Source organism: Rhinatrema bivittatum, chromosome 9, assembly GCF_901001135.1.
Source record: "Rhinatrema bivittatum chromosome 9, aRhiBiv1.1, whole genome shotgun sequence".
Classification (NCBI taxonomy): domain Eukaryota; kingdom Metazoa; phylum Chordata; class Amphibia; order Gymnophiona; family Rhinatrematidae; genus Rhinatrema; species Rhinatrema bivittatum.
This window is the reverse complement of record NC_042623.1, coordinates 33,930,716-33,956,944: the sequence shown is the minus strand read 5'-3', so window position 1 is coordinate 33,956,944 and position 26,229 is coordinate 33,930,716. Positions and strand designations below refer to the sequence as shown.

Genomic DNA, 26,229 nt, shown 5'->3' with positions numbered 1-26,229 from the left:
GCCTGCAATCAATCTTATTTTGGTTGACAAAGGTTGGAATATTGGGGCCATTGACTTCTGAATCCCTACTGTAAGTGGCACATATGTAGCCGCATTAAAGAAATTACATGAATAGCCGCTACCATGTGACCCAAGAGTACTAGCAGGTGTCAAACTGGTGTCTTTTTGTACCGGAGAAGTCTGTTTGCTATGATGCGAAGCTTGTGGGCTCGCTCGTAAGGGAGATACACTCTGGATTCTATTGAGTTTATCTGTGTGCCTATGAACTGTATTAATTGCTAGAGAGGGAGCACGGAGTTCTCCAACGTTTCCAGGCATAGTATTGTTTATTCAGTTTGAAATCAGTGTTTGTTCATCAGATGCTACTATCAGCCAGTCATTCAGGTATGGAAACAGGCATATCCTGGAGCGACAGAGGTGCACCACAGCCAACACTAAGCATTTCGTGAAGACTCTCGAGGCAGAGAAGAGTCCAAATAGGAGGACTTTGTAATGGTAATGAACTTGTCCCACCCGAAAGCAAAGGTAACGCCAACAGGAGGGGTGAATTGAAATGTGAGCATAAGGATAATTCAGGTTGAGAGAGCACATTTAGTTGTTGGGCTGGATGAAGGATGTCATCTTGAATTTTTCTTAACATAGATGTTTGTTCAAGGACCGGAGATCCAGAATGGGTTGAAGATCTCCTGTCCTTTTGGAGATGAGGAAATAATAGGAATAAGTATCCTTTGCTGAAATCCTTTAATGGGATGGTTTGTATTGTTACTTGGTTGAGCAATTTTTGCATCTCCTGGTTTAGGAGAGCTACATGGTTGGGATTTGTGGGCTGTAACACCAGATAAGGCAACGTGGATTGGTGCTGGAAACTGAGATGGTATCCCCGTTAAATTATCTTGAGGACCCATTGGCCTTTGGTGATGTTGCTCCAAGCTTGTTGAAAATGTTGCACTCTGCCCCCAAAATATATTTGTGGCTGTGGTGATGGTACAGTTAAAAACTCTGCCGGGGTTTCATGGGAGATTGGGACTGCAGTTTCGGTGCACATCAGGCTGTAGGGCGTCCCCATTTGTGGGGGTTGTTGTAGCTGCTGTCGGATTTGTTGGTAATAAGCCGGGTGGTAGAGTTGGTAGGAATGGAATTGCCTCCAAAGGTAATATGGACATTTATATTTAGGGTAGAATCAGTGCCTCTGTATCGCTCCCTGGTGAGACCGCACCTTGAATACTGTGTACAATTCTGGTTGCCGCATCTCAAAGAAGATATAATTGCGATGGAGAAGGTACAGAGAAGGTTGACCAAAATGATAAGGGGAATGGAACAGCTCCCCTATGAGGAAAGACTAAAGAGGTTAGGACTTTTCAGCTTGGAGAAGAGACGGCTGAGGGGGATATGATAGAGGTGTTTCAAATCATGAGAGATCTAGAATGGGTAGATGTGAATCGGTTATTTACTCTTTCAGATAATAGAAAGATTAGGGGGCACTCCATGAAGTTAGCATGTGGCATATTTAAAACTAATTGGAGAAAATTCTTTTTCACTTAATGCACAATTAAACTCTGGAATTTGTTGCCAGAGGATGTGGTAAGTGCAGTTAGTATAGCTGTGTTTAAAAAAGAATTGGATAAGTTCTTGGAGGAGAAGTCCATTACCTGCTATTAATTAAGTTGACTTAGAAAATAGCCACTGCTATTACTAGCAACGGTAACATGGAATTGACTTAGTTTTTGGGTACTTGCCAGGTTCTTATGGCCTGGATTGGCCACTGTTGGAAACAGGATGCTGGACTTGATGGACCCTTGGTCTGACCCAGTATGGCATGTTCTTATGTTCTTATGTAAAGGAACTGAACTGCCATGTTCTGCCCTTTAATTTGCACCACCGTTTCCTTCAGCTTATCTTCAAAAAGGTGATCACCCAAGCATGGAAGGTCTACAAGCTTTTCATGCACATCTTCCCTGATGTTTCTTACTTTCAGCCAAGCCATCCACCTTGCATATTGTTGCTGTAGAGGTTCTAGACATGGTGTTGAATCTCTTGTATATAGAGCAAAGGAGATGTTAAGACCTTCCTCAAGGTCATGTAACACTTGAGGCAAGAGTGGCTCACATGATTTTGAGCATATATATGGCTTCAAATTCTGCACACAATCAAAGATATTGCACTATATAAAATTGGTGCTGTTCTATCTTCACAACAATCATGGATCCCTGGCAGACCTTTCTACCGAACTTATCAAGGAGCTTGTGGTCTCTCTTTGGCAGTACACTGGAGTGGAGTCTCATCTTTTTTGCCTTCTTCATTGTAGAGTTGACTACCAACAAGTTGTGGGGGAGTTGTACCATCCCACTTTGAGGAATTTTTCAACTTGAATTTCAAGTCCCCTTTCGAGCCGTTATGGACCCCCAAATAAGGGGTTTCCCATTTCTTCAGGAGAACTGTGTCTAACACCTCATGGGATGGTAGAATTGAGGGTTCCACAGGGATGTCTAGGATCTTGAGCAGACCCATAACCTCCACTCAAGGATCTAGCTCCTTCCTGATTTCTAGCTTTAGTACAGAGACCAACTTTTCTATAAACCTAGAGTAGATCAGATCTTCTGGGGGTGAAGTGTGCTCTGGTAGTTCTTCTGGGGAATCTGATGGTAGCCCTAGGGAACTGCTGGGGGATTCCCCTGGAGAAATATCTGCAGGCAGAAAGGGCAATGGTGAAGCAGATAGGGAATGATCCCATGGCCTTGGAGGAAGCGGCAGATCCTCCAGCAAGTTCTAACACAGGCTACCTGAAGAAGAAGAAGAAGAAGAAGATAGAGGAGGAAGCAGTGGTGTGCCAACAATTTCTTTTAACTTGGGCGGACGTATTGGGTAGGCCAGTGGAAAAGAATGAGATGGTATCTGCGGGAAGAGATTAGTGAAAACCCCCCTCACTATCTCTGTAATTTGTTCCACAGCTTGATGTGATCATTGCCATAGTGACACTGGCAGGGCATCCTCCTCTGGTACTAATACCTGGTCCGGATCTAAACTCGGTAACAAGATGGGTATGACCTAGGTAATCGGATCCAAGGTTTGCAGATGGAAATCTTGTTGCCACACAGTAGATGCCAACACTGGTCTTGGTACAGGACCAGGATAAGGAAAAGGATAGACAGATAATCCTGATGAATAAGTAGTCCGAGGCATCCTAGGTGAAGGAATGGTTGCCCTTAACATGTCATGCTCTTTTCCTAAGTGTGAAGAACTTGCTTAAGATGAAGATCTAATGGAAAAGGGCCGAGATCCTTCCCTGCTTTCATGCCTGGACTTATGTTCCATTTGATACTTTTTGGCACCACTTTTCCTTTTTATTTTTAAATAGGGCTACTCTGCATCATGGCCTTCAATGCAACTTGTGTTGACTGTTCGATTGCTTTGATGAAGTGCTCTGCGTCAGTGATGTGCTGTGCACCGATGAGCCGTACACTGTTGATGTGCTGTACGGCAATGATGCACCCTGCATTGATGGTGTGCCTTCTACCATCAATGTGACGTGCAACTTTTTATTTGGGGTTTGCTTTTTCTTATGAGCTCCAAAGCTGGTGGAAGGACGTTTGGATGCTTTTTGCTCTAGTTGCACAATAGTAGGGCCTTTATGCTTCACACGGCATTTTTATTTTGTGTGGTAGTCAAGCCACGCTCCCAGGGAAACCTGGAACTTGTCACAGTTGATGCTTTAGGCAATGTCTCTGCTAGTGTTTGGTCCTTAGATGGCCTATCTTCTCAGCCCTTTGGCACTGGGCTCTTGGGGACATGTGGCCGCAGTTCCTGCAGTTTGCTTGGTCATGGTCCAGGCCTAGGCAGATAGCAACAGACATGCTCTTTGGTAATGGACATTGTATGTCAACAGCCACAGTACTTACCTGCTGTAAGGCGCGAAGCCATCGTAGCACTGAAAAGTGATTTTTTTGTTTTGTTTGGGTTTTCTTAAAGAAATATGAGAGAGAGTTCCTATCAAGTAGAGAGACAGAATGTCCTATATCCGTGCAAAGCACAGATGAAAAAAGACTGAAGAGAGTTTTGGAACAGTCGTTCACATGGGAATACCCATGAATGCTCAGTAAACTAAAAACTGACTGACATGACAGACAACTCTGCAATGTGCCACCTGATGTCACACATGTAGCATGGTTAATTCAGTCTTACTGATGGAAAACAGGTGTTCTCTGTGGACAGAACAGCCAGCCTCCTTCCTTCTCAGGAAGTTGAATACAACCAGCAAATAGACTGAGGGAGAGGCACTCCTGCACATGCCCAGGGTGAATTAAGAGAAGTTTCTGGGCTAGGAGAGAATAAGGGCCAATTCAGCACCATCAGATGACATCACCCCAACTTGTGTGGCTGTTTGTTCTGCTGTCCATGGAGAACATGTGCTACAGGTAAGAAGCTTCGCTTTCCTCATCAACTATACTCCTATTCAGAACAAACATTACTTGTATTATGCCACTTTCATCTAAAGCACCATTATTCGTCAAGCTCTCCTCAAAATAAGCACAGACTGCAGTGTATCATTCTCCTCCACAGCTCATTTTATCTGAACATATCCCACAGTGTGGTCTCGCCCACCAATCTCAGACTATGCAGAGGCTGAAGCATACCATTCTCTTCTGTAGCCGTTTCTCTGCTGCTGTCCGTTCCTTCATGTGCTTCCAGTATAAAATTTCCATGTCTTAGTAAAAAAAAAAAAAAACAAAAAAAAACCAGGAAAAAAAAATAAAGAAAAAAAGATTTGACAAAAGGAACAAGGTATACTTTTGGGCCACATACTGTCTAAGTGAGCTGCCTTTCACAGCAGCCTCTACTCTCTGGCATGCTCAAAGTGCTCTGAATTAAGAAGGAAGAAAGGCTGGCAAACTGAGATGCTGTAGCATTCATTCACAGCTTCAGAGGTTTAATCTGTTTCCTCCTTCAACCATTCTGCTGCTCCTGCTGCAAAAAGTCTTAAATCAAGGGTTATGACCAGGGGTGGAAAAATATTTAAAAGCTTGGGCAATCAAATTTTTTTTTTTTTCAGAAGCCAGGATAGAAAATTATTTTTCCTTGTCACTTTAGCCTTTTTTTTTTTTTTGTTGCTTTTTTGCACTTGCTTGGTTTTATCTATATTTTAGATTTCTTTTTTTTTCATTTCTGTGTTTTATCATTCTGCATTCTCTGTTTTTTGGGGTTTAACTCCTCTCCAGCCTCTCTTCTATGGGTTAGGGAGCAAACTCAGACCAAAGAGGCTTCTCTCCCAGGTCAGGTGCACCAAAGGCAGCTGCAGCTCTCTTCCAGTCCACTGCAATGGATTCTTTTAGCTATTGCCAGGCTACCATTTTTGAGCACCCGGGCATTTTCCACCCCTGGATGTAAACACGTACCCTAAGACTGGTCAGTTCCTATAGGATAAAGAAGTTTGATAGCTAAAGTCCACTACATCTAATTCCCAGAGTACATAACTCCTAATCAGTGAATTTACATATAACACAACCCCTCATCTGCAAAGCTCTCCCAGGACACACTTCTCATCAGCAAGCTTACACAGAACCTGTTTTTACCAGCAAATGTTGGCCCTTTCCTCCTGCTTTTCCTGGTATCTTCACCATCATGATCTGGAAAAAAATAAAGCAGAGGGTTACTGAAAGGACAAATATATGGCAAAATGGAAAATTATGGGAACATATCACACAAAGGCTACCTGAACTGGAAAGTTAAAAGTAGAAAGTAATTGGGATCAAAACATAACAATGACAAAAATTGAAGGCTAAGGGTACTTTTGTTCAGTCCCGCTGTTATTCAGGGAGTGAGAACTTTCACTATAATTGGAAAAAGTCTTAATATATGTTTTTGGCCCAGTTTTCTCTTGCTCCTTTTTGGACTTCTAGCACAAATAAAATCAGCCCTAATAGTGCCATAAGCCTTCATTTACAACAGATCTGCTCCCATCTAAAAATATTACAGCAAAGTACAATATTAAAAATCTGAATAATCGTAACATTTTAAAATGTTCAAATTCTTTGACTATAATTCTTTGAATTATAATATTTTTAGTTTTTATAATTTTTGGTTTGGAATAGTTATTTCATTATAGTCCTAGGTACAGAATTTTATTTTTCAGTCCAGATTAATTTTATTTTTAAAAGCATATTGATATTGTTACTGTTTTTACTTCCTTATATATTGTATTTCTTATGATTTGCTTATGGAACAGACGATTACAAACAAATACAAAAAAAAAAAAGTTTTGCACAGGAAATAAGACCAGCAGCAACAAGAAAACAAAAACACAGAAGTAAATACTATAGGAAAGAATAAGCTGTTCCACCTGTAGTCAAGTCCTAAAAAAACAGGAGTGTAGTAGACAGGGATCAACAATGAAGAACCTTCCTGTACAGGCAGGGCCAGTTAGGCCCCCGAAGACTTGAACTGTATAAATTGTGAATATATATATATATAGGATTTGTTAAGTCTTTTGACTTCTCTTTTCTGTTAAGCTCTCCGTCTTCTTTGGAAAACTAAACTACTGAATTTTGTGTGCTAATGCCAAGTCTCTGAGGCCTTCAAATCTGCATCACTAAGCTACCTACAGGTCACATTCCGCTGACCATTTTAAACCAGCATCTGGCAGGGCCCCTCTGCCGTAGGGCTGGAAAGCATGGGTAAGAAAAATAATACACAGCATGATTGATGGCTGTGTATTGGCGGGAAAGTCAGACAAAACAGATATTCTATATAAACCACCGTACAAAACCAACACTTCAGTACTAGCAGTAACACAAGATGTTCATGACGTGTCAGTTCTCCAGCGCTGGAGTCATAAGAGTTCCAGACTGCTCTACTGCTAAGATTAATGGGACAACCTCAGGGAGGTGAGCAGATTTAGTTTTACATTGTGTGTATATATACACACACATTTATTATTCATTTTTCGAAAAAAATCTTATATTCTGCAATTTCCAAAATATCTTGTTCAGTGCAGCTAATATTACATACATATTTGGCGAAAATAAAAACTTTACATACATAAAACAATGACAAAATATAAAACTATTAAAATTATATAATCTCTGGTTTGATTTACTTAATCCATGCATATACTTTCTTGTATCTTTTTTGTTACATTTCTATTATTTTTCCTTATTTGCGTTATACCTTATTCTTATGTGTAGTGTGATTTTTATTAGTCCTGGATTATTATATATATTCAGTTTACTGGGCCAAAAAATGTGAAAATCAGAAAGCACAGTGTATAAACATTTTCTGTTTGCCTGTGGGAATTAAGATCAAGAACATCACCTAACAATCTTAATCACTCCCCAGCCTTTACAGGGAAGGATGTACAGAATCAAAGGAAATAGAATATTAATTAAAAATGGCATAACTAGCATCTTACAATTAAATTAAGACATTGATAAGACAGGCTAAGAGAATATTTGAAAAGAAGTTGGCCATAGAGGCAAAAACTCACAACAAAAACGTTTTTAAATATATCCAAAGCAGAAAGCCTGCAAAGGAGTCAGTTGGACCGTTGGATGATCAAGGGGTTAAAGGGGCACTTAGAGAAGATAAGGCCATCGCAATCTTTGCTTCAGTGTTTACTGAAGAGGATGTTGGAGAGATACCCGTTCTGGAGAAGGTTTTCAAGGGTGATGATTCTGATTAACTGAACCAAATCATGGTGAACCTGACTGACAAACTGAAGAGTAGTAAATCACCTGGACCAGATGGTATACACCCCAGAGTTCTGAAAGAACTAAAAAATACAATTTCAGAACTATTAGTAAAAATTTGTAACCTATCATTAAACTCATCCAATGTACCTGAAGATTGGAAGATGGCCAATATAACCCCTATATTTAAAAAGGGATCCAGGGGTGATCCGGGAAACTATAGTTCAGTTAGCCTGACTTCAGTGCTGGGAAAAATTGTGGAAACTGTTATAAAGAATAAAATCACAAAACATTTAGATAGACATGGTTTGATAGGACACAACCAACATGGATTTACCCAAGGGAAGTCTTGCCTCACAAATCTTCTACATTTTTTTTGAAGGGGTGAATAAACATGTGGACAAAGGTGAACCAGTAGATGGGGTATATTTGGATTTCCAGAAGGCATTTGACAAAGTCCAGCATGAGAGGCTTCTAAGAAAACTAAAAATTCATGGGATAGGAGGCAATGTCCTTTTGTGCATTGCGAGTTGGTTAAAAGATAGGAAACAGAGTAGGATTAAATGGTCAGTTTTCACAGTGGAAAAAGGTAAATAATGGAGTGCGGTCCTGGACATCCTTCAATGCCATAGCCCACACCACTGGGATAGTGGTGTGCTTGGTAACTGCGGAGACAGAGGAATCTACTTTTGGTATCTTAAGCAAATCCAGGCAGTCCTCAGGGAGAGGATAGAGCTTATCCATGGCCCTACCCACCCAGAGTCCAGCCTCCGGGGTCTCCCATTCCCGAAGGAGCATCAACTTGTGCGTAGGATGGAATGGGAACGTCTCTGGAGGAGCCCTAAGTCCCGCCAGGACTGGGTCCACGTTTGCAGGCATCGCGGCTGTGACAGTATCCTCAGGGGGCAACTCAATTCCCAGTTCCTCCAAGACGAAGGGGATAAGGGGTTCCAGTTCCTCCCTTTGGAATAAACGAAGTACTCGAGGGTCATCCCCCTCAAGGGGGGGGGCCGGGAAGCAATGACTCCGCATCCGGATTAGGAACTATTGGCGGCTGGGGGGGGGGTCCGGGGGCGGCGGGACCCCCAGCACCACCCTGACCCTCATGGAACCCTCCTCCTCTGGCACTGTAGGAAGCTGTGGGAGAGAAACCCATGGGCTCTTAGGTGTGGGGGGGGGCCCCTAAGGCAGGTCCCTCCCTCCCTCCTCCTCCTGCAGGCTCGCAATATAAGACTTGTGCAGGAGAAGGACAAAATCAGTGGTAAACCGAGGCTTAGCTTTCCAGGGGGGGGGAGAAAGAGGAAGGAAAGGAAAAATCAGGATCTCCCTCTGGGGAATGAGGGGGGCTCATCTCGGGGGGGGGGGCGGGGAATTTAGCGAATCAGGCTCACCTTCCTCCTGCCATCCCACTGCGGCGTCTGGAACTGCTCCCAAAAAATGACCGCCGTTCCCGCAGTTTCCCAAGTCGGGAACAGCCTGGCCATGCGGCGCGCTGGTCTGCCCCGGGTCGCTGACTTCGCTGGTACCGAGGAGGGGCCCTCCCCACCCGGCAGGCACCCGGAGCAAAAAACGCTGTGAGAGAGCCGCGATGCATGCTCTCCGCAGGCTGCACAGGGACGTGGCATGATAAACAAAAAAAGAAAAGCCGCAAGAGAAAATGGAGGTGTGCTAGGCTGTGCCAGTCAGCGAAGGCGGAACTGAATCCTGCTCGCTGCCGGAGCCGTCCATTGTCCTGAGAGCTCCAACTGTGAATAGCCTAAAGTGAACTCCCCTTACAGCCTTTTTTTTTTTTTTTTTTTTTTTTAAAGGTACAAACAAAAAAGGTGCATAAAGTACTCTGCTACAGGTCCTAGACCCTGTAGTAAAAAATGGACAGCTATCCACGGGTGAAGAACTGGACCACCAGTATGACACCAAAGATCACCGGGAATGAGGAGCCTAGGCTAGTAAAACCAAGGTGCAAGCCCCCCTAGGCCTTCCTCAGAGCGAGAAGACAAGGCTGTCTCCCATAGACTGACAGAAAACTTTCAAAGGTTTAATCCTTTTTTTTTTTTTTAATTAAGGAACACCACTAATACTTGCTTGATCCTAGAAATAAAAATCCCCGCAGGGAAAGGGAGTGAAAAAGAAATATAAAAGAATAAGGGGAACCGCAGGTTCAGCTGCCAGCATCTGCTGGAGACAGACAAATACTGAAGGGATGCAGGGTAGGCTCTGTCCTGATATAGGATATCCTTTCAGTTTCAGTCTGTCTCCATCTGCTGGGCAGGAGGCTCAACCCACGGTCTGGACCTATCCGGGTACGTACAGGGAATGGTCAATTTTCACAGTGGAAAAAGGTAAACAATGGAGTGCCTCAAGGATCTGTACTTGGACTGGTGCTTTTTAATATATTGATAAATGATCTGGAAAGGGGTACGACGAGTGAGGTGATCAAATTTGCGGATTACACAATATTATGCAGAGTAGTTAAATCTCAAGTGGATTGTGATGAATGGAAGATTGAGCTTCCAAATGGCAGATGAAGTTTAACGTGGATACGTGCAAAATGATGCATATAGGGAAAAATAACTCTTGCTGTAGTTACACAATGTTAGGTTCTATCTTAGGAATTACCACCCAGGAAAGAAATCTAGGCGTCATAGTGGATAATACATTGAAATAGCCCAGTGTGCTGTGGTGATCAAAAAAGCAAACAGAATGTTAAGAATTATTAGGAAGGGAATGGAAAATAAAATGGAGGATGCCATAATGCCTCTGTATCGCTCCATGGTGAGACCGCACCTTGAATACTGTGTGCAGTTCTGGTCACCGCATCTCAAAAAGGATATAGGTGCACTGGAGAAAGTGCAGAGAAGGGTGACCAAAATGATTTGGCGCATGGAACAGCTGCCCTATGAGGAAAGGCTAAAGAAGTTAGGGCTGTTCAGTTTGGAGAAGAGACGACCAAGGGGGAATATGATAGAACTCTACAAAATCATGAAAGGACTTGAACAAGTTAATGTAAATTGGTTATTTACTCTCTCAGATAATAGAAGGACCAGGGGGCACTCCATGAAGTTAGCAAGTAGCTCACTTAAAACAAATTGAAGAAAATTCTTTTTCACACAGTGCATAGTTAAACTCTGGACTTCATCACAGGGGATGTGGTTTCAGCAGTTAGTGTTACTGGGTTTAAAAAAGGTTTGGTTAAGTTCCTAGAGGTTAAATCCATAAACTGCTATTACAATAATTAATAAGCAATAGTAGCTTGTGATCTATCTAATGTTTGGGTACTTTCCAGGTACATGGACTTGGATTGGCCACTGCTGGAAACAGGATACTGGGCTTGATGGACCCTTGGTCTGACCCAGTATGGCATTTCTTATGTTCTAAATTGCATTTTAAGCAGTATCTATAATAATCCAGTTCTTCTCTGCTTACTATTTGAGGCCCAACATCCACAGAAACCCTTGAAGTCCCTACTCTAGAATTCCTCCTCAAAAAAAAAAAAAAAAAAAAAGCAGAAATAAAACAAATGATCAGTGTCATAAAAATGTTTCTTCTTGGTTTGAGTTACCGTGCAGATGTCAGGAAACCCCCTCAATTTGTACCAAGGGGTGGGAGGGGAACATCCCTATATTGAAAAATCCTTACAGGTCCAATTTTGGACATCTGTGAACCCCTTTGTTCCTTCATCCTTGGACTGCCTTAAGATTTGAGCAAGGTCCAAAATATCAAAGGACAATTTTCCCCTAACCTCCTTGGAAGATCCTTTTGTCTAGCCACTACAATGTAGTAGGCCTTTATAATAGGTGGCACGCTCCATTTGGGAATTTAACAACTTCCCATAAATACAGCCTAAACATAATTATGGGGGTGATTCTCTCTACACCTTGGAGAAATTGACAAGGTTCAAATTGTTCTTCCTAGAGATGTTATCCTTAGATTCAACATTGCTATGCAAGAGATGTGTTCTGCTCATGAAATGAAGAGAGATCCCCTTCCAGAGCAGGCAAACAAGAAACATAGTTCTGTAATAAAATCACCATGGATATTAACTTAAGATTCAATACGTTTCCTATCTATATGACCTGAAAAGCAAAACTGCTAACTTGTAAAAAGTGTTGTCTGTCGAGAGAAAGACAAAAATCAGCCATAGAAGAAAGGAGATGTCATCAGACAGCACTGAGATGGGAAACTCTCTCAAAGCTCAGACAGACAGAGGTAGTCTTTGAGCACGTGCAGTGGTTCCCACACAGCTGCCACAGTGCAAGTCTCCTCAATTTTGTACCAAGCTATCCTTCAACTCTAAGGAAAAGTGGATGGAATTGTGCTGCTATTTACAGAAAACACCCTTTATAGGTAAGCAACTTTGCTTTCTTCATAGACAAGCAGAAGGGGAAACTCCCAAATTGAGAGCTGCATGTAAGTATTTGTTATTTTCTTACTCCAGCAAAGACCATGCAACCCATGTTATGCTAGTGGTTGGAAGGAGAATTGACAGGATTAGTTAAATAAACTTTTGAGAACTGCTTGGCCAAAGCCATTGTCTTGAAATGAAGTGAATAGAAGACCATGTGACAGCCTTGCAGATATTGTCTATGGACACAGAGCGAACATGAGTTAAGGAAAATGCTGTATCTCTAACTTGCTGGGCATTTATCTTATTTTGAAGTTGTTGTCCTGACTAAGCATAGCAATGAAAAATGCAATCTGAAATCCATGTGGTCAGAGTTCTTTTCATAACTGAATACCCCTGGTTAATTGGGTGGAAGGAGATGAATAGATGTGAAGAATTTCTATAAGCTCGTCTGCTGCAGTCTAAGGTATGAAAAGCCTGTTCTCCATCACTAATGTGTGGACAATACAATGGATTGATTCAGATTAAATTGCAAGACCATTTTTGGTAGAAACAATGAGTTTTCAAAACTACTCTGTTGTAAATTTGAGTATAAGGAGAGCAAGATGAGACTAATGCTTTTAATTCACTTACTCTGTGGGCAGACATTATTGCTTTTAAAAACAAAAAATGTTCCAAGAAAAAACACACTTAAATACTGCTCTTACTAGAGCCTCACATCGTGATTTCATGAGCTGAGTGAGAACTATACTTAGATCCCAAGAAACAAGAGGGAACTTTGGAGATTTAAGATGGTTTACGTTTTTCATGAATCTGGCAACTGTAGGCTACAGTAAGATTGGAATTTCTTTTGAACCATTATAGTATGCTGCTATAGCATTGAGACTAACTCTGAGTGAGCTAGTTTTCTAACAAGGGTCAGATAGTTTTAAGAGAGAGAGACTGTAGTAAGATAAAAATAGAACAGTTAAAAGGGTCATGATTTATTCGAGAACATCAGATTGAAAATCTTATCCATCTGCAAGAATTTCTGGTAGAGTATTTACTTATTTATTTATATTCCGCTTTTCGCTCGCATGCAGAGAGAGAGAGAGAGCGAGAGAGCGCCTAGCCATAATGCCCTCATACTAGGTAGGTATTTATACCTCTTTATGAGGCCTATCTAGTCACTCGAGGTGAGGTTTAGGTATTAGTGTAGGGGTTAGGGGCCACTTTGACATACAAAGTGAGACGTACGAACAGAACAGTGCTCTCTTGTGAAGATTTGATGACCTTCGGAGTGAGGAAACTCACCCAAAGATGTTCTCTCACCCTAGCTTGATGGACTCTCTACCTGGGTAACATAAACTGCCTATTACCATGAAACATGTCCCTTTTCCTATCGCATGCGATATTTAGTGCATTTTGATAAATCCAGGCCTAAGTTTGTACCTACTTGTACTTACTTGTATTTGAGTGATCAGGATTGGGAATATTTTTAATCTTACTGGGTGTTGAACAGCTAGGTGTTGAAGCCATGGAATTTGACAAAGCTAAAAAAAGGAGCTACCAAAATCATTAGATCTTCATCTTGATTTATGAATTGTTTTATGTAAATGGAATTGGAGGAAACACAGAAAGAAGCCCTTGATTCCATGGAATTGAAAAGGCATCTGTCGCCAAACTATTCCTTGCTGGTCTCCAGGAGCCAGTCTTTCTGTAATCTGAACAGACATGTTTAAATATGTTTGCCACAAGGTTTAATTTTTGTTTTGTGGGATTTGTTTTTTTAAACTATCGCAGATATGCATCTATGAAAATAATTGGAGTTGAGCATTACATTTTTATCTTTTCCCTCCAGAGCTGAGCACTACTATGCATCACAACAGAGAGGCCTGGCTGGTGGTCAGCTGTGGAGGTGAATTATGTGAAATGTGCTGCACAATTGTGAAGCTACATGGCAACATCACTCACATGCCATGGAGAACCATTCCATGAAGTCCTGCAGTTTGGTGGGGCCCCGCCTCTTCCTTTTGTTTCCTGTGTCATCCTGGATACTCCGCGGCACCACAAAGTGTTTTCCTAGAACACAAATCAGAAATACTAGGGGTTTATCCTTCTTAAAATACATTGTGGATGGAAAGACAGGTAACGCATGCAGTTTACAATATTTCACAGAGGCATTTCTATATCTTTCTGCAATGGAGATATTATGTAAATTCCCTAAGTTTGGATCAAGTAAGGGCGAGCAAGGAGTTAGAATTAGAAATAGAAATTGAACAAATGGGATCTGGGAAGAACTCTTTTTCACAGTGGCATATAATATGAAGGCAAAATATAACCTATTTACCAAAAGGATTCACCCTGCCGGTGGGATTCTATTAAATATATTCAGTCACAAATTCCCCTGCATAATAGTAGTTTTCCTGGACTGGCTTCCTCAAGGGGAAAGAGACTGTATGATGCCAATTTCAAAACATAAGGGAATTTCAAGAGATGTAATAGCACAATAGCATAGCTGCTTTCACATTTTCTCAGCCTTCCTATTTCTTCTCTGAAAACTGGAAAGTTTGAAACAGGAAGGCTGAGAAAATGTGAAAGCAGCTATGGGAGCCATGTTTGAAGTTTAAAAGGAACTGTGTTCCCTGTACATACCCACATCAGTCCAGACTCCTGGGTTTATGCATCTGTGCCAGACTGATCCGTGGTACTACAGGAACGAAAATTAGCAGATAAGAACCAATTTTCCTATACTTAACCTTTAGACGTCCCCAATTTGTGAGAGCTGTTGTGGGAGCCATGTTTGAGGTTTATAACGCACATATGTGTTGGGAAATATGGAGGATTGTACTGCAGGAGTGAGAGTGGATGTTTTATGAAGTCATCTAAATAACGGGATATAGATGATTACACTGTGGGATACAGTGAGGACTCTTGTGGATTCACATGTAAGTTATTTAAATAAATGTATTCTTGTACACTGCCATAATTCTGTGCATGGTTCAGCATATTTATTTTGTTAAAATTGTATTGTGTGTTACGTTATACATGTGTTTACTCCATGTAATTTTTGTATAAGTATTTATGGTAAATAATTTAAAAAAAAACAAAAAACTTTTTTATGCTATACTTTAAAAAAAAAATTGTGTATACTGAAATTGAGATCAGTGTTCTATGATTGGTTTTGTTTTATAGAGTAGTCACAAATAAATGTGCACCACACATTCACCACTGAATGTACGCCAACAAACACTGTCAGAGTGGGCTGAAAACTTGTTTTTGTTTTGAAAGGTTTATAATTATTTTTGTCAATTCGTCTGCTCTCTGTTGAAGGAGGAACACCTTCTCCTGCACTGTATCGGGGCAAGCGTCTATGAAGTCTATTATACAAGTTGGCTCAAAATTGGATTTTGGGAAATTGATGATAAATCCTAATGACAGCCTACTCTCACACTTGCTGAAGGTTTGAACTCCACGACTTCATATAAGATGTTTAAACTCTATTGAAACCTTTGCTTTGAAGAGCTGAATAACGCTGCACTAGCACCGCTCAGGCTTTTAAATTGCAGTAACACAGCATGTCTGGTCAGTGTATTTGATGGTATTCCCCCCATGAGGAAGCCAGTATTGGCAAAATATCTGAAAGTATGTTTGTTGGGGTACATTCAGTGGTGAACTTCTGGTAGACATTTGTAAATACTTGATACTCCACAGATTTCTATTCTAACATGACAGTCTCTGCAGTGAACAGCTGAATTCACATGGTTTTCAGTGAGATGGAATAATTGGGGCATGTGTATGCGTTCTGGAAATCTAGAGAGCATAGCCAATCTCCTTTTTTTGTAGAAGAGGAAGTAGAGAACCCAAGGTTACCATCTTGAACTTCTCTCTTTGTAGTTACTTGTTTAGGGCACGAAGATCCAGGATTGGACGAACGCCACCTGACTTTTTTGGGATGAGGAAATACCAGGAATAGAACCCCTGCCCCTGGTGGGAGAAGGGCACTGGTTCTATTGCCTGGGACTGGAGGAGGGTTGAAACTTCCTGTTCCAGAAAGAGAGAGTGGTCGGACGATCCCCACGTCAGCCGAGGTGGGGAGTCCGCCAGTACAGTCAGGAAGTTGAGGTAGTAACCCTGAGTGACTACCTCAAGTACCCACTGATCGGTGGAGACTGTGTGCCAATTGCTGGTGAAGTGGCAGAATCGATCGTCGACCTGTACCAATGGAAGAGAAGGTTGGCCTATGCTCTCCTGGCTGAGGAGCAGGTTGGGTCTTCTGAGGTCGAGACTGCTTGGACTGAACTTTTTGATAAGGTTTGGAAGGGCAACATCGGGAAGCCGGAGGATAATACCTTCTTGGTTTGTAGGCCTGTCGCTTAGTGTCTCGCTTGAATGCCCTCTTGGAGGTGGACGAGAAATCAGCAGGCAGTGAAGAAAGTTTACGCAGAGTTTCTTGGTGATCCTTTAGCTGCGTCACAGTCTCCTGGATCTAGTCTCCGAAGAGATTATCCCCAGCACAGGGCAAGTCAGCCAACCTGTCCTGTACCTCTGATCTGAGGTCGTAGGATTTCAACCAGGCCCACCTTCTTGCACTAATCCCCGCTGCAGACACCCTAGAGGCAGTGTCAAATATGTCGTTCGCAGCGCGGACCTCATGTTTGCCCGCATCCAGGCCTTTCTGAGCTAGAGCATTAAGCTCATCCTGGAATTGGTCAGGTAAAGATTCAGAGAATCCTGTATCTTCTTAAAAAGGTTTCTGTTATACTGGGTCATATACAACTGGTAGGAAGCAATGCGACATATAAGCATTGAGCCTTGAAAGACCCATCTGCCAAAAACATCTAGGGATTTCTGTTCCTTTCCTGGAGGTATGAAGGAATGAGGTTTGGAATGTCGTGCCTTTTTCTGGGCTGATTCCACAACCACAGAGTGATGAACCAGTTGTGATCTTTGAAACCCAGGAGCTGACTGCACCAGATAGGTGGCATCTGTTTTACGGTTGCTAGGTGGAACGGAACCTGGATGCTCCCAATTTCTCTTTAGCAGGTCAATTAGGATTTCATGAATGGGAAGTAACATGATTTCCTTAGGAGCATCAAGAAACTGGAGTACTTCCAGCATCTTGTGCCTTGAATCTTCTTCAGTCTGAAGCTGAAATGGAATTGTTTCAGACATTTCTTTAATGAAGTTAATAAAGGACAGATCCTCAGGAGGAGAACGCCTTCTCTCTTCAGGAGGGGAGGGCTCTGAAGGCAGATCATCTGTATCCTGGGAAGAATCATCAGTCCAAGGATCATAAGGTTGATCACCAGCTCCCTGAGGATCTTCAGAAGGGAGACATGGTGTTAATCCCGAAGGACCAGGCCTAGGAATCAATGGCATCGATGGAGGCACCAATGGAACCGGCGACATCGATGGATGAGTTGGTGGCAGAATTCCAGACGGCAGTATGGGTAGCGGTGTTTCTTCGTCGGTATGTCCTCATCGAAGGAAGAGGACATACAGGTGTCCTCTGTTCCAGCGGTGGAAGGGCACCGAGCAACGAATCCAGTCTACCTAGTAGCAGTGCGAGCGCCATGAGAATCAGATCAATGACCAGCTCAGGCACCGGTATCAGCATCGATGGAGGCTGGAAGCCCTGCAATGCTTTACCGATGGCCTCTTGGATCATCCGATCCAATTCCTCGCGGAAGCCTGGGGCGTGGAACCCCGGCACCGGAGTAGGAGGCAGCACTGGCGTAGCCGGAGGGTCCACCGGTGAAAGTGGAGTTGCGGTTCCCTGCACCGATGAAGGTGGGGAACCCGGTCACAGAGGATGGGGCCTTCTCTGGACGGGATTTCTTTGTCTGTGGCTCTGTCGACTCCGATGCCAAGGTCTTGCCTGGTTCAGCGGACTGAGCCTGCCGATGCCGGTGTCAACACTTTTCACGATGTTCTCCTCGGTCCTTCTCCTAAGGCGATGAGGAAGAAGTCGACGCCGGTCGGGCAGCACCGATGTCTTGTTGCTGGCGAGAGGTCGATGGCACCAGCTCGGACAAAGTTGAAGCAGTCGATGGAGTCGGGAGTTTTGAATGAAAAAGAAACTCCATCTTCTCTAAATGGGTTTTACGGCCCTTCGGCATCATTTGGGCACATTTGGTGCAAGTTAGGGTTTCATGGTCGGACCCCAAACACAATACACAAAATCTATGCGGGTCTGTGATGGACATTGTCCGAGGACAATTGGGGCACCGACGAAAACCCGACACCATGGCTTCGACAAAAATTTAGCCATGGTGCGGTCGATGGCCAGTAGGCCCTGAAGGGAAAACTTGACTGGAATCGACCGCAAATGAGGGTAACGCCTTACCTTTCGACCGTGCAGTACAGATATCACTGGGGGACCCCTATGGGGTAGAATTTTTTGAAAATTTTTAAAGAAGTTCCGTAAGGAAAATTCCTGTCAGGAATCTCAAGACAGCTCCTTAACCCGCGAGACTGAAGGGGGACCCCTGCTGGAATCAGGGTCAGCGCATTGCTGGGCATGCCCAGTAGGTTCCAAAGTTCTAGAAGCTTTGACAAAAGTGTTCCGTGAATGGGCTCCATCCTGTGATGTCACCCATATGTCACCCATTCAGGTTAAAGCACCGTCCTTAAGTTTTTAACTTGTACACTCTATGGTAAAATTCTTTTACTGGCCTATCTTCTTTCCAGCTTGTTGCAAGCTTCCAAGTTCTCTCCCCCTGTTGATTGTAACTTTGACTTATTCCTACTTATTGTTATCTTTCGTTTACGTGAATTTGTTACTCTAGTTTTTTCCCTTTTTTCCCTTTGTTAAATTGTAAACCGATCCGATATGGTAATTTACTATGAAGGTCGGCATAAAAAACTGTTAAATAAATAAATAATTAAATGTGTGAGGACTACCATCCTGCTTGTCCTGTGAGAAACGAAGGACCTGAGACTGCAACTTGAGCACCCTCTTTGAATGCATATCCAGCGCAGCTCACTGCTTCAACGGCAGGGGGGAAATGAAGACATAGGATTTACATCCTATGATCTGAGCAGTATGAGTATACAAACATCGGGGTAATTTTCTCGATACGACGGTTACTACCCTCAAACATTAAGCCTTATACTTCACTTTGATGCAGCTGCAACACTGCTCTCTGCATCAATGGCGGGGGTGGAAGGAAATTAGAATAAAAAAAGTTACCAATAAGGGCCCTGAACTCAGCGGTCAGAGTAACAGATAAGTATGAGAAAATAAGTGTGAAAGCTTGCTGGGCAGACTGGATGGGCCTATTGGTCTTTTTCTGCCATCATTTCTATGTTTCTCTCTGTGGTAAGGAACACCTTGCCCAATTGGGTAATGAACTGCACCCCCAGGTACTCCGATGATTGGGATGGAATCAAATTGCTCTTTGCTAGGTTCACTACCCAGTCCAAGGACTGCAATATACTCAGATCCCACTGAACCGAATGACGACAATACAATTCAGACTTTACCCAGATGAGGCCTTTGGCCAAGTATGGGAGAACCAGAATTCCTTTCCTTCTTAGCGACACTGCTACCACCACCATCACTTTTGTGAACGTCCTGGGAGCAGTTGCCAAACCGAAAGGAAGCATTCAGAACTGAAAATGCTCGCCCAGCACTACAAACCGCACATATTTATGATGGTCCAGTCAAATGGGGATATGCAGATAGGACTCCATCAAATCCAAGAAAGCCAGAAACTCCCCTTTGCACACAGCCGCTATTACTGTTTGCAACATTTCCATCCCAAAACGTGGGACTCGCAACACCGCATTGACCTTCTGCTGAAAAGAGCCTTCTTTTTTCAGAACCACAAAGTATACTGAATACCTTCCCTGGCCCAGTTCCCATGATGGAACTGGCACTATTGTTACCATACCGCGTAGGCACTGCAGTGTCTTGCGCACTGCCTCCCGTTTGAAATGGGCTGTATAATGAGACACCAGTAGGCGTCTCTGATCGGATGTGAAAATTCTAAGGAGTAGCCGTCTCTTATCACCTCTAGAACCCATTGATCTGATGTAATCTTGGTCCACTCTTTGCAAAAGAGAGTCAGTCTCCCCTCTACGGACTCCATGGAGAAGTGAAACCGCTTGGCCTCATTTTTAAGCCTTATTTCCTCCGGTTACTTGACCAGAACTATCACGGGAGATCCTATGAGCCCCTTGAAAGGACTGCTGCTGTCCCTGCGCAGAGGTGGAAGTATTCCTATTGGACCAGAATCTCCATGCATCATAAAAACAAGAACAAGGTGGGAAATTCTTCTTGCCAACCTTATCATCCTTTGGCAACTTATTTCTCTTTGATTCGCCCAAATGATTCATCAATTGTCTAGGTCTTCATCTTTAAAAGGAAAGTTACACAGCTGCAACTTGGACCACATATCAGCCAGCCAATTATGCAATCACAGAAGTCTTCGAGCTGACACCACTGAGACCATGCTTCTGGCAGAAGTCCTGACCAAATCATATAAAGCATTTGCCACATGGGCCACCCCTCCTTCCAAATGGGCTGCCTGCTTGAACCTGGCAGATGACCTAGACTCCTTCTCCTAAGCCTTCTGCAGCCAACACAAGCAGGCTCAATGCATGAGTCTACTACAGATAGCCGCTTGAAGTCTCAAAGCTGAGACTTCAAACAACCTCTTCAACTGAAATCTCCAACTTGTGATCCTGAGTGTCCTTCAATGCAGCCGACCCTGCTACCGGAATGGTCATCTTTTTGGTCACAGCAGAAACTGAAGCATCCACCTGCGGGAGCATCAGGAGCTCCAGTCTCTTCTGGCAAGAAATAAAGCTTTGCCATTGCCCTGCTCATCTTAAGACCAGCCTGTGGAGTGCCCCACACCCGGCTCACCAGCTTCTTCACCTTTTTTTGGCAAAGCAAAGGTCTTTGGAGGACCATGCAGTCCATCCAGAACAGGGTCCACCCTTTCAATGTCAGACTCCTCCAATGTAACCTTGATTCCAAGTTCATCATGAACCTGGGAGATTGGATGGGCACAACTCCGCTTTTTGGAAGAGATGGAGCATTCTAGGATCATCTCCTTCCACTTTCGAAACCTCCACCAGCTTCAACAGAGGCTTGTCCACATCTGGAAGTTCATCTACCAGGAGGTTCCCAGGATCCACTCATAAAAGGACCTCTCTTCATCTGCCGAAGCACTACAAGGCCCAAACGATGTAGAATCCCCTAAGTCTTCCATGAGGACTCCCACCTGTGCATCTTAGCCGGCCACACAGCCTTTTCTAAGCATGGATGCGTCACCCCTTTTGCTGGCCTGGCTAAATAAGCCTTATGCAGGAGCAGAATGAAATCCACTGAAAACACCTCCAGATCACTGACATCCTAGCAATCTCCTCAGCCAGCTCCTCCCCACTTTCCCGGTCCTCAGGCACTTCCTGACCCATCAGTGAAAGTGGAGGCGGGGAGTCCCTACCCTCCCTGACTCCATCTACCTCCTACCACGAGAAGGCAAGATGGCCACCGCCGCCTCATCACTGGCAGCCTCTTTGCTAGCACCCAAAGAAAGATAAATTAGTTCTTACCTGCTAATTTTCATTCCTCTAGAACCACAGATCAGTCCAGACTCCTGAGTTTTTCCTCCTTGCCAGCAGGAGAAGGAGAAAGTTTCAAAGACCTTTAGTTAACCCATTGTGCCATCTGCAGTACCTCAGTATTGACCTGTACCCAAGCCAAGATGACAGCAACAACCATAAATTTCTAAGCAAACGTCTAAGCAAAATTCCTCCCCTCGAACAATCTGGAAGAAGATGAAGTTGCCAAAAAGACAATGGAAAACTCGTTCCCCAAATTTAACATAACTGAACAGCACTGAAAATTTCCAATAACTCCGCAATATATACAAAGCAACAGTACGAGTGGCAGATTCTCCCCCACTGTAAATGAGTGGGTCTCTGGAGTGATCTGAGATACTACAGAAATGAAAATTAGCAGGTAAGAACCAATTTTCCTTTCCCTGTACTTACCCAGATCAGTCTTGGGATTTACCTAAGCTCCCCTTAACTCAGGTGGGACCTGGAGAGTTCCACTCATAGAAGACTATCACCAAAGCACATGGAAGCCAAGGCCCCGACATCCAAGTGATAATGCCTAGCAAAAGTGTGCAACAACTTCCCAGTAGCAGCCCAGCAAATTTCATGCGGAGACACCTGTTGTGACTCAGTCCAGAAATTCAAGGGCATCCCTAAATCCTCTGGCAGCGGGCACCCATTAGAAATGTAAGTTACTTCAGCACCGAACAATTGTAGCCTTAGATACCTTACATAAGAAACATAAGAAATTGCCATACTGGGTTAGACCATTTGTGTACATGAAGCCCAGTATCCTGTTTCCAACAATGGCCAATCCAGGCTACAAGTACCCAAAAACTAAGTATATTCCCAAGCTACTTGTGCTAGTAATAGCAGTAGCTATTTTCTAAGTCAACTTGATTAATAGCAGGTAATGGACTTCTTCTCCAAGAACTTCTCCAAATCTTTTTTAAACCCAGCTACACTAACTGCACTAATCACATCCCCTGAAAACAAATTCCAGAGTTTAATTGTGCATTGAGTGAAAAAGAAATGTTCTACATGCTAACTTCAAGGAGTGCCCCCTAGTCCTTCTATTATCCAAAAGTGTAAATAACCGGTTTACATCTACCCATTCTAGACCTCTCATGATTTTAAAGACCTCTATCATATCTCCCCTCAGGCATCTCTTCTCCAAGCTGAACAGCCCTACCCTCTTTAGTCTTTCCTCAGAGAGGAGCTATTCTATCCCCTTTATCATTTTGGCCGCCCTTCTCCGTCGCAACTATATCTTTTTTGAGATGCGGCAACCAGAAATGTACACAGTAATCAAGGTTCGGTCTTATCATGGAGTGATACAGAGGCATTATGATATTTTCCATTTTATTCACCATTCCCTTCCTAATAATTCCTAACATTCTGTTTGCTTTTATAACTGCCCGAGCACACTGAGCTGACGATTTCAATGTATTATCCACTATGATACCTAGATCTCTTTCCTGGATGGTAGCTCCTAATATGGGTAATTTTTCCCTATATGCATCAACTTGCATTTGTTCATCTGCCATTTGGATGCCCAACTTTCCAGTCTCACAAGGTCCTCCTGCAATTTATCACAATCTGCTTGTGATTTAACTACTCTGAATAATTTTGTATCATCTGCAAATTTGATTACCTCACTCGTATTCCTTTCCACATCATTATAAATATATTGAAAAGCACAGGTCCTAGTACAGATCCTTGAGGCATTCCACTATTTACCCTTTTCTGCTGAGAAAATTGTCCATTTAATCCTACTCTGTTTTTTTGTCTTTTAATCAGTTTGTAATCCACGAAAGGACATCGCCACTTAACCCATGACTTTTTACTTTTCTTAGAAGCCTCTCATGAGGAACTTTTTCAAATGCCTTCTTAATATCCAAATTCACCTCATCTACCGGTTCACCTTTATCTACATGTTTATTAACCCCTTCAAAAAAATGAAGCAGATTTGTGAGGTAAGACTTGCCTAGGATAAAGCCATGCTGACTTTGTTCCATTATACCATGTCTTTCTATATGTTCTGTGATTTTGATCTTTAGAACACTTTCCACTATTTTTCCTGGCACTGAAGTCAGGCTAACTAGTCTGAGTTTCCTGGATCACCCATACAGCCTTTTTAAATATTGGGGTTACATTAGCCACTCTCCAGTCTTCAGGTACAATGGATGATTTTAATGATAGGTTACAAATTTTAACTAATAAATCAGAAATTTCATTTTTTAGTTCCTTCAGAATCCTGGGGTGTATACCATCTGGTCCAGGTGATTTACTACTCTTTTCAGGCCTATTACATCTTCTAGGGTCACCGTGATTTGGTTCAGTTCATCTGAATCATTACTTCCCTTCTTTGGACTATTCCACGGTACCAAGAGGTGATCTACTCTAAGGAAATCATAAATGACCTTTAGATATCTCAATAATGCATGCCTCCTATCTAAGAGCCTAAGCTCCCCCGCATGACGCATAGAGGAATCCAAATCCAGAAAAGGTGGAAACTCCACTGGCTAACCATGATAGAATGCTGAGACCAACTCAAGCAGAAAAGAAGGCACCGTGCATAAAGATACCCTCGAATCAGACATATGTAGGAAGGGATCTTGACATGACAGTATATGGAGTTCTAAAATTCTCCTGGCTGAACAAATAGCCACCAAAAAAACCACTTTAAGATTCAACCGTGGCTCTCTTTAATGGTTCAAACTGAGCCTCACACAATCCTCTAATGACTAGATTCAGATTCCAAGATGGACAAATGTTCCGCACCATTGGACTCAAGTTCTTGGCTCCCCCCAAAGGAACTGTATAACATCTGGATGGCGGACAAAGGATACCCTTGCACATTATGCCTGAGACAACCCAATGTCAGTACCTGGACTCTTAGAGAATTAAAGGCCAGTCCCTTGACCAGATCCTTTTTGTAGAAAAGCCAAAATATGAGATATCATAGACTGAACAAGCTGAGGCTGCACTGTGTCAACAGCAGACCAGGACTCGAAGATCCTCCAAATTCGCACATACATCAAGAATGTAGAAGTTCACCTAGCCTCTAATAAGGTGGAAATAACACCTTTGGAATATCCCCTCCATCTCAGTCATCTCCTCTAGAAGTGAAGCCGCAAGACAGAAGTGAGCCGCCTGACCCGAAAATATTGGGCCCTGGTGGAAAAGAGTCAACCAATGTCTGGGCCTCAGGGGCCCGTCTATGGCCATTTTGATCAGATTTGGGCAGCATGGTCGATGTGGCCTCTCTGGAGCTACCAGGATCACGTTGCCTGGATGTTTCTCTATCCACTGTAAACTCTTGTCTACCAAAGGCCATAGAGGAAAGACAAAGAAGAATCCCTCAAGTCCATGGCAGCACCAGAGCTCCTATTCCTTCCATACAGTGTTCTATTCAGCGGCTGTAAAATCATGGCACCTTGGTGTTCTCTTTGGTCAGGATACCCCCATCTTCCGTGAATGAAACACATCTCTGCCTCATTCAGCTCCCATTCCCTGGGGTTGTTCACTCTGGCAACGTGAGATGCTGCCAGCTGCTCCAAGTGCTGCTCTGCCCAGAGAATCAAATCTCAGTCCTCTTGAGCTACTGCCTGATTCTTGGTTCCACCTTGATGGTTGATGTAGGCCACCATCGTCACATTATCTGATAGGATCCGTACTGGATGGCCGCATAATCTTGGCAGACAGGCAAGCAACGCGAAATACACAGCTCTTGCATTTAACAGACTGATATACCACGAGGCCTCCTGTTTTGACCATTGGCCCTGCACTGACTGATATTGCCACAATGCCCTCCATCCAGAGAGGCTTGCATCGGTGATGACTATTACCCAATTCCACACCATGCTTGAAACTGGTGCAAGTAAACCTCCAAGAAAGACTGATCCTGGCTTCCCCCTCTAATGGAAGAGGAAGATGAAACTCTTCCACTAACGGATTCCAGCGAGAGAGAAGAGCCCCCTGCAGAGGCCGCATATGCGCAAACGCCCAATACATTAATTCCAATGTCGATGCCATAGGTCTCAGGACCTGTAACAGTCCCAGACCCTGGACACCAAAAGCTCTAGCAGAAGCCTAATCTGACACTGCAATTTCAGCACTCTCCACGAGAAACACTTTATCCACCATCATATCAAACTGAGCTCCCAGATAATCCAGAGTTTGAAAGAGGACTAAATGGCTCATGCTAGGTTCGCCAACCATCCTAGAGACTTCAAGCGCATCAATACTCTTTGTATTGATTGTCGACAGAGATTCTCTGATTTCACATGAAAGAGCCAGTTGTCCACATACAGATGCACAGACACCCCCCTCTTCTGGCAATCCGGCTGCTACCGCAGCCACCACCACTATTTATTTATTTTTTATTTATTTATTTGAATTTCTTATATACCGGCATTCGCGATGGGAGTCGCATCATGCCGGTTTACAAATAACAGGGTGTGATAAAAGGATAAATACTTTAAAAAACTTAGAACATTAACATGTGATAGAAGAATAAAGTAGCAGTTACAATAAAACAGGGATAAAATGTAAACTTGGAATGTAGAGAAGGCGAGAGAAAGATTAACAATGAGATAAAAGATAATAACCAAGGTAAATAAAAACCTGCCAATTTAAATGAGAACTACCATT

General features: G+C 43.1%; 1 protein-coding gene across 1 annotated transcript in view; it reads right to left on the bottom strand.

The window, feature by feature from the left end:
• NCAPH2 (non-SMC condensin II complex subunit H2) overlaps positions 1-26,229 on the bottom strand; it is a 244,419-nt gene that overhangs the window by 102,459 nt on the left and 115,731 nt on the right. The window contains exons 13-15 of the mRNA XM_029615302.1: positions 13,975-14,082; positions 5,568-5,621; positions 4,632-4,702 (exon numbers count right to left, since the gene is read on the bottom strand). Of these exons, the coding sequence (XP_029471162.1) occupies positions 4,632-4,702; positions 5,568-5,621; positions 13,975-14,082 (233 nt within the window). The remainder of the gene's footprint in view (positions 1-4,631; positions 4,703-5,567; positions 5,622-13,974; positions 14,083-26,229) is intronic.